The sequence below is a fragment of the Equus przewalskii genome, chromosome 1, assembly GCF_037783145.1.
Source record: "Equus przewalskii isolate Varuska chromosome 1, EquPr2, whole genome shotgun sequence".
NCBI lineage: Eukaryota > Metazoa > Chordata > Mammalia > Perissodactyla > Equidae > Equus > Equus przewalskii.
The window spans coordinates 104,334,989-104,350,087 of record NC_091831.1 but is presented as its reverse complement, the minus strand read 5'-3'; the positions used below and the strand labels follow the sequence as shown (position 1 = coordinate 104,350,087).

The following is a 15,099-nucleotide window of genomic DNA, read 5'->3' as shown; positions in this document are numbered from 1 at the left end:
CAAGCAAGAGGTGGTTAGCATCTAAACTGTAGAGTGCTTATTTGCTTTTGTACTTTTTTTTAGGATGGAGAGACTTGCACATGTGTTTTATATAAAACTTTTTTCTAAATGGGTTTATTATTATTTGAGCATATTTCTCGTCAGTCCAAAGCCAGTATGTTGCCCTCTTCTGCAGAGAGGAGATGCTTATCCATGTTGCTTGTCACTGTTTTATGCTGGTCATCCTCCAAGATAAGCTTTAGCTGGCCTTAAATTAATTGTCAAGTGCTTGTTTTCCTCAGTGCCCACAGAAAATGACAATCCAAGGAATGCCACACTGGAAGGTGAAAAAAATTAATCTCGATACTTTTGTACTTTGGAGGAAAGTTGAAGAGAAAGAAAAAGATGAAATGGTTTATAAGAATGCTTATGTGGGAAATAAAGCACGGTATCCATTTGGGAAGGACATTTGCTTGTTTCCACGTGGCCTTTGTAATGTTTTCCCTCCTTTTACCTGTACTTTGACTATAGGAATAAAAGGAAACATATAAACTAAAAGGAATTTGAGTAACCAAGAATTCTCATTATCAAAAATTGCTTGTTTCACTTTAAATAATTTTTGCCCTACCCAAAATAGAAAATGCTGGTCCCAAGTTGTGCTAATTGGTGTTTCTCTCTGAAGCCCTGAGTGATGTGGTCAGCCAGCAAGCGCATGACTTTACCACGAAGCAGATGCTTTGGTCTCCATAATAATATGTTTCTTCTGAACAAGTCCCGATTTCTTAGCAGAATGACCTGTGGTGCTCAGATTGAACAAAGATGGATTTGCAAACACTGAATGGGGTCGAAAAAATTCCTAAGTTCTCACATGAATTGTTTTCTTTTTTTTAATCTCCAACAGAATAATCCAGTCCTAGCACCTCCAAGCCTAAGCAAGATGATCCAGATGGCTGGAGAGATTGCAGACGGCATGGCATACCTCAATGCCAACAAGTTCGTCCACAGAGACCTTGCCGCCCGGAACTGCATGGTGGCCGAAGATTTCACAGTCAAAATTGGAGGTGCGTCCTTAGCTTTCCAGGTCTGAGCAAGGACTAAACTTGCACACGTTTTAGGGACTGAGTTTGCATTAGCCTGCCTGTGGAGAGGTTTTCCAGCACATCCCGTGAGTGCAAAGTCTTGTTCTTGGGAATAATATGATTCTCCCCAATTGATAGTCACAAACCTGGCCAGGGTGGATCTAATCCTGAGAGCACGTGGGCATGGCAATCCAGGTAGTAGACAACGATGAGTTGAGGCCATACTCCCTGAGGTTGCCTCTCCTGGAATTTGAGGCATTTCTTGGCAGAACGATTCTAAGCATTGGTTAGAGAAATAAACGAAACAATGTCTTCAGGTGATTTTGACTTGGGAGTGAAGGTTGCCATCCAAACTACTACCTCCAATTTTCCTAGCTTACAAGGAGCGTTGTCCCCCCAAGGGATCCTTGGAGTTTCTAAGAGGGGAGGTCCCCTAATGGTAAAGCCCCTGCACAGAGCAGGAGTGGTGACGGGGAGGTGGCAATCCCTCAGGTGAGGGAAGATCACTGTTTACTGGGGTTCACACCCAGACTGGTCAGCTCTTGACCCCTCTGTTATAACGCTTACTTAGCTGACCATCCTGCTGGTTAGACCCCTTAGACCCCTTGCTGCCACCACCCACTGGAACACCACAAAAAGGGGTTGGCTTGCGTTTCTGATGACTGGTTAACAATTTACCTCAGGTTTTAGGTTTGGGTTTTGCTTTGATTTTTGAATCGGCCTGATAAAAATACGTACAACCTCAGGGCTGCTCAGGTGGCCACCTGCTCTTACCAGGACCCTTATCTTCCTGCTGTGAGGTGGTGAGGATTCAGAAAAATACCAAATATTCCTCCTGAGAAACTGTAAGAGAGACTTTACATCCAAAAACTGTTTAAAGTTAACCTGTCTAGTTCTTGAACTGTCTGTTCTGGAAATGCTCACCTTCCTTTAGCAATATTTTATTTCCTTTAGCAATGATTTTGAATGAAATGTTTCGGTGCTTTAGTGAACAATGAGTATCTTTGCTATAATGGTTTCCAAATTAGGGGTGAGTTTATTTTATTTTTCATTTGTAGGAGCTGGAGGTGATAATTGGGGCTGTATCATAATGCAAACATCCCTCAGTCCTCAGTTACTCATCCAGGAGCCACCAGTGTGTCCCTGGACTTGGCTCTTTGTGGCATCCACACATTTGATGCCGCTTGAAGCCTAAGAGGCTGTTCTGCCCCAGGGCTCCCAGGGAAGATCCCCTCTGGCCACTGTCTGGGCTCCCTTTGTACACCCCACTCATTTCCCCTTCCCTTCCCATTCCCCTCACTTCTCCATGGGGATTCACTTTTGTTCCCACGGGCATGCCAACCAACTCTCCTTCCCCAGCGCTGGGGAGCCGGGCAGGCCTGAGCTTAAATCTGGGTTCTGCCATTAACGGATGAGAGACTTGTGGCAAGTGTCTTAAGTTCTGTGAGCCTCAATGTCTTCACCTCTAAAATGGCAGTGATAATATAACAGGCCTATGAGATGGTGGGAGGGACTCAGTGTAAGAAAGCACCAAGCACGTGCCTGGCATGGGGCAGGTCCTCAGTAAATGTTAGTTCCTGTGCTCATCAATGTTCTCCCCCCACCCTGCCAGCTCCTGACACAAGGCAGGAATTCGGTTATGCTACTTTCCTCCTGCTTCACATCACAGGGGCAGAGCCGTTTTTGTGCCACTTGTCATTTAAAGCCCAAATCAGCAAGGACTGTATTTGCTGTTTAACCATGTGCCATATTTCTAGTGACATTTTCTTTGTACTTGTTATCTTTCTTCCTAAAATCTGAAATTTTTCTTTTGTGTTAAGGAAGAAATAGTTTGTGTTCTTTTTCTGGGATTTCTTTTTTTCATTTTTGTGCAAGTAAAGGCAGATCCTCTAATTTGCATGTCACTGGATTAATTCAGAGATAAGACTTTGCCACTTCATTTTTATTCTTCACTGCGGTTCAAAAATGTTTTTCCAATGCCCAGTGTCTCGTGGATTATAAACATAATTTTACCGGAGGCAATTGGATGGCCCTTCGCATAGTACAAGTAAATTATGTTGGTTAACGTCCGAGGAACTTTGTTCTCTGTGTCTGCTTTGTAATCGTACCTCTTTGTGGCAGAGTTAGAGACATGAATGAGCATTTTAAAAAGGAGAGCAGCCCTTTCTTCTGGGAAGGAGAACGAAAGAGTCCCTGTAAGAAAAGTTTGCATGATCGAGTGGAAAATCAAAATCTGACAAAGAAGCAATAATTTAGGATTATAAAGCAAGCCTGCCATCAAACATAATTATGTGACATCTTCTCGAGACATGGAAAATGGAAGGTGTTTTCAAAAACGAGTGGGAGTATTATGGTGAAAAACATTATCGAGTAATAGCTTCAGGGGCCTAGTAAATAGCATTTCTTAGGCATCTTTTTTCATCATGAATTGGTACTCCTAATATTCTTCCCCTTATTAGACAGTGAGACTGTTTTCTTTCCTCTGGCAATGGGGCAATGCTACCAAGTAAATAAGAGTCAACATGCTTCTGTTTATTTCTTCAGGTTTTAAAACCATGTACAAATGACCTTTGGTCTATGCAGAACATATTTTCTTAATAAACTGTGGAACTTGATAATTTGTAAACTGCCTCTCATTTTAAATGCAATAAGGGAATTAACTTTTTAAAAGAGTCAAATTATAAATGGATTTAAAAGCAGAGATTTCTTGGTATTTGCTTGTCATATGACTCATCGGTCATCCCGTATTCTTTCTGCATTATAAAATTGCAGACTCTGACACCTGGGCTGCTTACAGTGGGTTCCCCCTTGCACGTGGCTACAGGGCCTTCCTCCAGCAGTGATAGCGCGTCTCTGCTTCTCCCTGAGAGCTGCTCACACGGCGTAACTCTTGTACCTTCTCTCCACCCTACAGATTTTGGTATGACGAGAGATATCTATGAGACAGACTATTACCGGAAAGGAGGGAAGGGATTGCTGCCTGTGCGCTGGATGTCGCCCGAGTCCCTCAAGGATGGAGTCTTCACCACTCATTCTGACGTCTGGTATGAAAGACTCTTCCTGTAATGTGAGCCCAGAGCCCTCCAGCCTCCACCAGTCCCGCTGGCTCAGTCTCAAGGGCTTTATTTTTCTTCCATTTTCTATTCATTTGTTACCCCATTTCCAGCTTTGGCTAAGTGTTAGGTGGGCCACACTCCTTCATCATCGAAATGTTCCTGTTGTCCGTGGGTTACTAAGGACGGAGGGCATTTGTGGGATCTAAAGTATTTGCAGGATGGACACTTCTTTCAATCCTTAGCTGCTCAGTAAGTGGCCAGGAGCTCTTGAGACAGAATCCAAGGCGTCGGGACATGCCGGAAAACTTCACCTCTCTCTGCTTCTCCCCTACCTGCCTTCTCTCTTTTTATCTTTCTCAATAAATAGATACTGTGTGTGTGTGTGTGTGTGTGTGTGTGTGTGTGTGTGTCTGCGTCTGCCTGCCTCACCTAATTAAACCTTCAGATTGCCGACATTGCTTTATTTAGGCCCAAAGCTTAGGAATCTTGATGTGTTTTCCTGTTGGTCCCATCTGCTCTGTCCTCTTCAATGGGCACCATTGTTATTGACCCAGGGGTGGTACAGAAAGCACAATGTCTCCCTTAATAATAAAAGTCTCTTGGAGACAGAAAGCTTATCAGCTGGAGAGTGCAGAGGATTCTCAATAGTATTGGTTATTGCAATTTCTCAGCAACATCATGCAAAGGCAATCAGGTTCTGAAATACAACTGAGGTTCTTGGCAAGCTATGGCCCTGGCCTATCTACCTTCTAGAACGTCAGCTAGTTTCTTGGCTATCCTCTTGGGAGATCCCATTGCTGATGTGTTACAGAAATGGTAGTTGTTTACTCCAACTGTCTGGATGACCACATAGAGGAGCTATTTAAATAGTGACCGGCATCATTTTTTTTAACCTTGTGAACCTTTCACAATTCAAGGGACTTGGATCTTATTTTGAAGACAGGTGCAAATTGGAAATAGCATTTGAATATGACCCGGCAAAGTGTGATTGCTTCTTGAGCTCAAGTATGAGATCTGATTTGCAATCAGCCTGTCCAAGATGGTTATCTCTTTACTGTCAAATCAAAGTGCTCAACACCATTTTTAGACACAGAGATGATGGGAGAGGACAGGCCTGGGTCCATGCATGTATCTGTTTATTTTAGTCTCCGTGCCTCCAAAAGCTTTGAGGTCAGCTTGCAGTAAGATAAAATAGAAAATCATGAGAGCCAGGGAAAACAGAGGCAGGGTGGGAAAATAAAACTAGAGTTGTTAATATCTGACAGGCTAATTTTACCCAAATTTTGGTTAGCAACTATTGCGACAAGCAACAACAAAGGGACACAGAATTTTTAGTGCCAATTTCCTCCCGCTTGACTACACAGATATTATGAACCAATGAGAAAAAATAGACATAAACAAGAGTAGGCATTTGGTGTTCATTCCATTCAATGCTCAGGCATTGGCAGTGCTTTAGATTTTTTAGTTTTTAAACAGCCATGGAAGATAACACAGGTGGGGTTGGCCAGGACGTTGGAGAATGCAGAAGGTTTCTCAGCTGCCCGGGCTCCAAACTGAAGCTGGCCCTCTCACAGTAACAGAAATCATTTTAGATTGTATTCAATAGCACAGAAGATCATTCCTAAGTAGTTAAAATCTAGAAAGAAATGCAGAGAATTTGATTTTGTAGAAGATACCCTGGAATCTTAGGATTGGAAGGTGCCTCTGGGGTCAGCTCCAGACCCTGAATCCATCCCATCCGCAGCATCTCTGACAGCTTGTTGATGAGCTTCTGTTTCCAGAGACTGCTTATTCCTCCCTCACAAGGACAGGCCATCCTAATTCTTAAGACACCCTTATTCTTTGCAGGTCCTTCTCATGTTATGCTTAAGTCAGCCTCTCACTGACACCCCATTGGCCCTTCTCTCTGTAGCAGGATAGCACACCCTGCTCTGTTTTTTATAAGACAGGGCCTTGGAGTCACAAGCAAGTGGTGTCTTTTGTCTAGTTGGAACATCTCCAGATTTTCCTGCTGTCCTTCAAGACTTTATTCCAGATCCTTGGGCACTGTACCTGCTCCTTCTACAGTTCCGTTGTAGCACTCCCCTGGCAAATGGCTCTTGTTTGGGTTAGAAGACACAAGTGTGCCCTCTAGTCGTGGAGGAAATCAGGACTGAGAGGTGGGACGCACAGCTTAAAGGTGTGTTCCCTTCCTGGGCATCAGGATCACCCTACAAGTCTTCATTTTTCACAAAGAAGCTTTCCAAAAGGCCACAAATATCTAGGGCTGGTTTAGAGTTATTTGCTTCTTTAGTGGCTAATTAATATCAGTGGGAAATGTGGATCTCTCTGTAGGTTTCGACTTGCTGGTGGGTGGGAAACTGACATGAGACCGTCCTGGTATGGGGAGATGTAATTACTGAATGCTGACCCCATGCCAACCCCAGCCAGCACTGGCGCTGAGGTGAGACTCACACCGACTTGTCCCTTACTTGAGGAAAACAACCCCAATACTCATAATTAGAAAAGACTTCACACAAAGGCATTCGTCTAATGTTTAAAGATGAAATTTGTCCACAAAATTCAAGCCTTGGAGTTGCATGAAGGCATTAATACCAATGCTACACAGTAAGATACCTGCTATGAAAACACCTGGGTGTTGCATATTTCTCAGTGCCTCTGACTGGTTGTGTGGCCTTGGTCAAACCACAGGGCTTCTCTGGGCTTTGGTTGCTCCGTCTTTGAAGTGAGATCAGTTTAGGGATGTCTGCATTCCCTGTAGCTCTGTGGTACCTTGATAGATGTTTAAATGACTCCTGGAACAACTGGTGATCTAGGGAGGCACGTTGGTCTTAGGTAGAGATGGTTTAGCCTCCATACCTTGGGGCAGAAAAACAGTTGGACTTAGGTGGTCACATTGAGCTGTGAAGGAGAGCCAGACTCCAGCACTGTGTGGTCCTCCCTGACAGGCCATACTGACATTACACAAGCGTTGTTCTGGGGAAAGTGTTTGGAGAGAGCTGAGCCTGTTACCTGCTGGGTTGTTTTGTGTGTGATCATGAAGACCTGGTGTGACCCAGGCAGAGTGCTCAGTGTGTACAAGAACAGGGTGACTAGAGACACAGTCTCTGTCCTCGAGGGATGAGGTCCTGTGGAGAAGAAGCAACCCTGACAGGTTGGAATCACAGAAGCCTTCCCAGAAGAGATGGAGTCGTGGGGGTGCCCTAAGGTATGGATGGTCACCAGTGGAGCACTGAGGAAGCAGACTCCTGGCAGTGGGAATGCTGGGAAAGCCATGGCCGTAGGAAGCGCCTGCTGTACATGGGGGACGGTGGGACTTCCTTGAGGGAGTCAGGTTGAAGAGAGATCAAGCAAGGCCACAAATGTGTTAGGGTTTTGAGACTAATTCTGCAGGCTCTGCAAAGACTTTTAAGGCTTCTGAACAGGAGAATGACCTAGAGCTGTGTTTTAAGAAGTCCATGTAAGTTAGATTGTAAGGCTGCATTGAGTAAGATGTTGGTGGCAAAAAGGAAGAGTGCTGTAGGCCAAGTGAGGAGGACAAGCTGCCATAAGGAAGTGGTGGGGGGACAAAATGTGGGGGGGCCAGACCTTAGGACAAATCTGAGCCTGACTTGGCAAGCTGTGGTGTCAGTCTGAGGAGGCAGAGGAAAGGACCACCTCAGGTTAACTGCTCAGGTGGGGTGGGGCATCAACTGCAGTGAGGCCAGAGGAAGAACGGGGTTGTGAGACAGTTCAGTTTGAGATCTGTGAAGTTTGTGGATAGCCAAATAACTGGGAGCTTGAAATAGAGCAGTCAGGGCTGAAAGGGTCCATGTGGGAGCCACCTAGTGAGAATCGGCTGTTTGAAAGCAGCGGACATGGCCAGGGAAAGCTGGGGGAGCAAGAGGAGAAGTGGACCTGGAGGGAACTGCGTTTTTAGATTATTTCTCAGGTCAGGTCTGCAGTCAGTAAAAATAGCATGCTTGTCATTTCTTATACTGTACTGCATTTCAGATGTGAAGGTTGGGAGCTGCAGCCTCCAAGACGTGCTATTTATGTGACCAGGCCAATTTCAGTGTGCAGAGACCCCACTGCCAAAGTTGATGGAGAACCCGCTGCCCTCGGCCAGGCCTTTGAACGCCACACTTTGGCCTCTGGGTCTTTGGCTTTTCTAGGTCTCTTGTGCAATATAAAGACTATTTCTTGATTGGTAGAAGTTAAAAAGGACCTTGGGTGGGTCACTCCTCTGATTGCTAAGATTCTATTTATGGCTAACATCTGCTCTTAGTATCAATTTGTACAAAAACCCTTTTGTTCATGGAAGGTAGCTGAAGCAGTGAATAAAACATTCTGATATAGAGTCAGGGGCTCTCCTGGCTTGGGCTTCAGGCTAGGACCCCAAGAGCTCTCGTCGGGAAGGGCCCTGCCCCAGGATTTTCGGTGGGTTTCCCCATCACCCCTGGCCTCGGTGGGAAGCCCCTCAGGCTGCTTGCAGCTGAGCAGCTGCTTCATTCTGCGGAAATGAGTGGAAGCGAACAGGGCATGGAAAGGCCAATAGAAGGCAGGGAATTTGTGAAAGACAGCCATGTGTGTTGGGAAGGCACCTTTATTTTGCAGATTACAGCATTGACTTTTTAACCTTTATCTGTCTGAAATTTCTGTGTACGTGTATTATCTATTTTAATTTGTTTTCCAGTAGTTGGATCTTCTCAAACAGACAAAACTGCGTGGCACAGTTGCTCACTGCTCCGCCTGCTGACTGTATTCCTCCGTGGATCCCCTTTTCCCCTCAGCTAAACTCTATGCTTAAGGATCCTTGCTTGACCATGACACTCCAGCCAGGGCCGCAGTCCTCGAGGCCCCTGCCTGTGAGACTGAGCCCTTCACAGGCCAGTGGCTCCCCAGCTCCCGTGGGGCAGGCTGCTCTTCTCCCTGGCCCCACTGGACCTGTGAGATCCCTGACGAGCTTTTAGACACTCCAAGGTCCAGGCCCCACCCCAGACCGGCAAAATCAGAACTGCGGTCCGGGGCCTAGGCCTCAGTATGTTTTTAAAAACCTGCTAGGAGGTTCCACTCTGCAGCCAGTGTTGAGAGCCACTCGGGTAGAGGTTTCCAAAACTGGGAAGCTTGTTGAGCAGCTTGATTGTCCCAGCCTACATTTGAGGCCAGTAAATCACAGTTGTGGCAGGGCCTGGGGGTCTGCATTTTATCATTCTTGAGATAAAGCACATTTGGGAGACACTGCCCTGCCAAGTAAGCGGCTACACCTAGGCCCTGAACTCAGCCTGCCTGGCCTTCAAACAGAGATTGGTGCCTCCTAGCTGTTGAAGGGACCCTGGAAACTCCCTCCGCTCCAGCGTCCTCAGTGGGCCACCAGGGCTGCCTTTACTCTACAGGAAACATTAGTAGCAGCAAATGAGGATGGATAGTCCACACTTAGCCTGGTGTCTGGCACACTGTCTGATGTGTACTCAGTTGCACAAGGAGGGAAGTTTTTCAGGGCCCAGGAGAAGAAATGCTGAACAGGAGAGAGCAGCATGGTTCTGTCCATCGTTTCCAAGCACCTCACATTTCTTTTCTCCCTGTAGGTCCTTTGGGGTTGTCCTCTGGGAGATTGCCACGCTGGCCGAGCAGCCATACCAGGGCTTGTCCAACGAGCAAGTCCTTCGCTTCGTCATGGAGGGCGGCCTTCTAGATAAGCCGGACAACTGCCCTGACATGCTGTATGTATTTCCTGGACGCCCACAGCTCTCCTCGAAGTTTCCCTTCTCAGTAACTCTTTTCCTGGGTCACGTAAGATGAGTCATTATGAGATCCAGCCTCTCTGGCCCGGTGGGTTCCGTGATAGTCAGGAGCAGTTTAGAAGAGGTTTATCCTGACGGAAGGAACCTGTGTCTTTGTGCAAGTACCTCAATTCCACCTCATCTTCCTTAATCCTTTAGTTCTGATTTGCAGTTTGCACTGCGGTTTCTCAGGCTAAATGTCTCTGTGAAATATTTGACCAAAGCAATCCTTACTTGCCTTCTCCAAGCAAAGTTTAAAAAAAGGTGACAACATGACACTGATTACTGTTAAGCCAGATTCCCGAGCCTCTCCCTAGCCTTTGGCAGGCCTGAGAGAGCTGCTGCAGCTGGCGTACACAAAGCTTTATGGCCAGGACTCCTTCGGCACCGCATAGGGTAAACCTCAGACCTCTTCCCACCAGCACTTCCAGCATATTGCCGCCGCAGTGGTGTCATTTCTTCTCTGTAATTCACAAACCATGTAAGTGACATGCTCTCTGGAGCTTCATCCAGTGACCCATGTGGACCTGGAACATGGTTCAGCTGACCTCCCTGCAGACACACCCCAGAGAAAGTGTCCGTGATGCCTTGTGGGCCTCACTGCTCCGCGTTCTTAGGAGAAGCCCCTCTGGTGATGGAAGTTGGAGCTGCTGAAGGTGAGAGGCCCTTGTTGTCTTTCCTGGAACAAGTCAGAGGAGAGTGTGAAGGTATTCTGTGGTTAGGTTGTCAGGTGAAGGACAGGTACAGGTGGGAATCAGTGGACTTGTTTTCGACATGCATATTAAAGCAGGGCTCAGAGATTCTCCTGGATCCTGATAGGCAGAAGGAAGGCTACCACTAGTACATCAAGACCAATTCAGGAATTTTCCAGAATTGCTTTTCTGGACAGGTTAGGCTTCACGTTGAAAAGGATCCCAGAGGAATTGTCGGGCTGTCTTTCTGTCTGTGTGGAAGACTTCCAGATCTGCATCTACCCATGGACCAAGCCTCGAGTGAGCACTGACTCAGGCTGAGCCCCACAGTGGTACGATGATTACAAATATGGCTCAGACACCATGACAAGTGGTACCAGGGAAATTGGTCCCAATAGCCATGAAAGCTTTGCTCATTTGGCCTCTCACAGTTTCCAGGGTCAGGAATCCAGACACAGATGTGCTAGCTGCTCAGCTCGGTCTCACTAGGCTAAAATCAAGATGTCGGCCAGGGCTGTGATCATCTGAGCCCCGAGGCCTCCCTCCTCCAGGCTCTTTCAGGTTGTTGGCAGGATTCAGCCCCTTGTGGCCATACGACTGAGGTCCTATGTTCTTGCTGGCTACCAGCCGGGGATGGCTCTCAGCTCCTAGAGGCTGAGGCCACTCCCCATCCTTGCCATATTGCCCCTCCATAGGGCTTCTCACACCAGAGCAGCTTACTTCTTCAAGGCCAGCAAGAGAATCTCTCTGCTTTTACCATTTTTTTACCTGATTAAGTCATACCACCCAGGATAATCCCTCTTTTGATTAACTCAAAGTCTGATTAGAAACCGAAATAAAGGAGTGAAATCCCATCATATTCATGAGTCCCACCCACACTCAGGTGAGAGGATTATCCAGAGTGTTTACACCAGGGGCAGGAGTCTTGGCGACCGTCTTAGAATCTGACTGCCAGAGCCTGGGAAGCAGAAGACATTGTCCTATCAGCAAACCAAAGTTTTGTTTTTTTCTAAAGCACTTTGAGTGTTGCTATGGAGACTGAGTCCCTAAGCCCCACGTAGAGGCGGTGGACCTTGCTCTCCTGGCTCTGACTGTGCTGGGCCCACGGGTTCAGGGGGACTCGGCACAGCACCCTTGTGCTTCAAGAGTCCATTAGCTGGGCGTTATACTTTTTAACTGCTGCTTCTGAAAGTATGTGCAGCCAAAGCCTGTTCTGTCCCGTGAACAGCTTGCACAGAATTAAGACAGAGGGCCAAAGACTGCCGCGGGGTGGACAGTGCTTGTGTGTGTGTGTGTCTGGGTGTGTGCGTGTTGGGGGCAGGGGGACTCACTGATCACCTGAGCCTAGGTCTGGACTAGGAAACCTGCATGTGTCCACTGACGGAAGGCCCCACCTCTCAGAGGGTAGTACATATTGGGGGGCACTGGGTTTCCTGGATCCCTCATCAAAAAACTTCCCCATACAGCCTCTTTAGACTTCAGGACTCGAAGTTGCAAGAGACTCAAAAGGCCACTTGGTGCATTTTCTTGCCCAACATGGCAATTCTTCCTCTTCCCACCTGTATTAGTTTTTTGTATTACAGTATAACATTACCCAAACCTAATAGTTTAAAACAACAACAAGCATTTATTGTCTCACAAAGTTTCTGAAGATCGGGAATCCAGGAGCAGCCTAGCTACATGACTCTGGCTCTGGGTCTCTCGTGAGGTTGCAGTCTAGCTGGAAGCCAGGGCTGTGGTCATCTGAAGGCTTGTCTGGGGCTAGGATCCACTGCCAAGGTGGAGCACTCACATGGCTGAGCACCACGTGAGGCCTCAGTTTCTCTGTGACCCTGCTTGAGTGTCCTCATGCCATGCAGCTGACTTATGCTAGAGCAGGGCTCAGCAAACTTTTTCTCTAAAGAGACAGACAGTAAATATTTTCATATGAGCATGATTGTAGCTACTCAGCTCTGCTGTTGCAGTACAAAAGCAGCCATAGACATCGCGTGAACGAGCGTGGCAGTGCTCCAATAAAACTTTTTGAACACCGAAATTTGAATTTCACATGATTTTCATGTTGTCACAAAATCTTCTTATTTTGAATTTTTCCAACCATTTTCAAATATAAAAACCGTTCTTAGCTCATAGGCCTTACAAAATCAGACAGCAGGCCAGGTTTGGCCCACAGGCCCATAGCTTGGCTACCCCGCCCAAGAGTAAGTGACTCCACAGTAGAGCAGAAGCCACAGTGTCCTTTATGGCCTAGCCTCAGAAGTGCACAGTTTCCACCATCTCCTGTGGGTTGCACGGGCAGACTGTTGGACATGGGAGGATATTACACGGGCTGTGAATACTAGGTGAGGCCCCCTGGGGTCTTGGAGGCTGGCTGCCAAACCCTGCTAACTCCCACTATTCTCACTCATGACTGCTGTTCACATTGAACAGTGTGGTCACTGTATTCTCGTCAGCCCGTTTTAAGAAAAGTCTTCCTACGGAGCGAAAATATAAGTAATGGAGTCTGAGGAGTGCTGCCCACTGAATTTGCATAAACTTGTGCCCTGCCAGAAGAGAGGCTAATACTAGAATCGGCAGTGTTTTATCAAGCTTAAAAACAGTCTAAGAAAGCAGGTGTGAGTTTTGTTTGTGTGGTTTGGGGTGGTGGGAGGAGAGGTATTGTGTTTGAGCTTTCTCTTTGACTCAGGTAAGCGTTTGTCCCTGAGAAACTTGTGGGACTCCTAAAGTTGATCCACCTCCAGGTGACTGGAGTTTTAATATTAATTTAATATGCCTGGGAAGCAGCCCACCTGCCATGGGAAAGGCAGTGTACTTCCTGTTCCCAGCATAGAGCGACAAGGAAACTTACATGGAGAGGTTACTCTTGAATATTAAATATTTATTAATTCAGGAGGCATTTCTGCTTTGCCCTCCAGAACCCCCTTGGCAAAGTGTTCTCCCTTCTAAGAAAAGAACAAAATGAAAGGAGGCAAGCTGGTTTCATAGGGAGTGTCTCTGTTGTCCTTGTGGATTTATTGATGAGCAGCTTAGGTAAGAAGCGTTCTGGGAGATGGGTTCTCATGTTACAAGAGATGAAAGAATGGACTCTTGTTTCTCCCAGAGGGGGAGAAAGTTAGCGAGCCCTTGGGAGTTGCCTGAAAGCCCTGCTGGGCCTCCATGTGGGAGAGAAACCACTTTGATTGTGTTGTTCCAGAGGTCTGAACAGGCACCCACAGGGTCACTAGGGGTGGGGCGTGCAGTGGCTGCTGGGAGTTGTCAGCTCAGCATCAGGAAGATGCTTCAGCTATTCTGCGATGCCTGCAAGAAGGTGAGCAGGCTCCTCCGAAGTAGCCAGTAATCCCCATCCTCTCACTAGCATGGAGTGCTCAGCTTTAGAGGAAAAGCTCCGTGGTCCAAGCCACAGAGAGTCCAGGCTTGTGAGTCTCAACACCGAGACTCCGTCTGAATTAATTTAGCAAGCGGCATGAGATCAGATTCAGCTTGTGGTCCGCTGGTGGATCCGTATTTTAAATTGACGACAAAGCCTGTCCTTCAACTTCTCTTACGCTCAGGTCTCCATATTTACACCACAAATGCCCTCTGGGTGCATGCTGACTGCTGACATCCTGGAGACAAGGGTGTAAGGAGTGGTCCCAGCTTTCACAAAGTCTAGTGACTGGAAGGACTGAATTCTAATGCCGCGGGAGAAGGGCTAGAGCAGAGATGTGCACTGAGCCATAGACCTCAGGCCAAGAAGCCGTATTCTCTGCAGCTAACACTTCCACAATATCACACGTCAAGACCCTTGCCAGGGAAGTCTTCAGTATGCTGCATTCAGGAAAGAATTTGAGCCTGTTAGCCCAGAGAGTCATCAACTGGTAGCTAAGTCTAAAACAAACTCAGCAGACTCTGGTTGCTTTTGCAGTTTTCAAACATGGTTTTTCCTGTTGCTGACTAAACCCCCACATGGCTCGGAATCCTGTGCTGGTTTTGTGGGAATTGAGTGCTTGAGTAGGATCCAGACAGTCAGGAATGGCCACTCCTGTCCAGTTAGCCTTGCGATGGGCTTTCCCGTGGTGCTGGGGCCCTGCGTCTGAGCTCTGCCCAAAGTCAGAGTAGCATGGGGTGAGGGGTCGGGCAGGCCCCACTGTCCCACTGCCATCCTGGTTGAGAAGTGGTTCATAGATAATCCTGGCTGTTCAGGGCTGCTGGGAGGAGGTGGAGGAGGGCTGCACCGAGCCCTGCAGGTCCTTTCCCGAGTCCGGTCTCTTTGTTGTGACCGTCGTCCCTTGGACTGCAGCTGCGCTCATGCTCAGGTGCTGGGCTGCATGCACATCTTGGCGTATGACCACAAACTGCCTGCACACAGTGGGCCGAGGGTGGGGGGAGTACGGAGCGCCACAGTGTGCAGCATGGAGTGGACAGTACAATTGGCCCCCTTTCCTCATACCCCTATCATCCACCTCCTGGGGTCACATGTCTCTGTTAACGCTGCTTCATCGCAGGGCAGCAGCTCCATGTGGTCTTGTTCCCACCCCAGGTGAAGGGCTGTGTG

General features: G+C 47.4%; 1 protein-coding gene across 2 annotated transcripts in view; it reads left to right on the top strand.

Annotated features, from left to right (window-relative positions):
- The window catches only part of IGF1R (insulin like growth factor 1 receptor), a 291,645-nt gene that overhangs the window by 266,150 nt on the left and 10,396 nt on the right, over positions 1-15,099 (top strand). For both annotated transcript variants that reach the window (XM_070619913.1, XM_070619922.1), the window contains exons 18-20: positions 881-1,040; positions 3,973-4,102; positions 9,682-9,816. In XM_070619913.1, the coding sequence (XP_070476014.1) occupies positions 881-1,040; positions 3,973-4,102; positions 9,682-9,816 (425 nt within the window). The remainder of the gene's footprint in view (positions 1-880; positions 1,041-3,972; positions 4,103-9,681; positions 9,817-15,099) is intronic.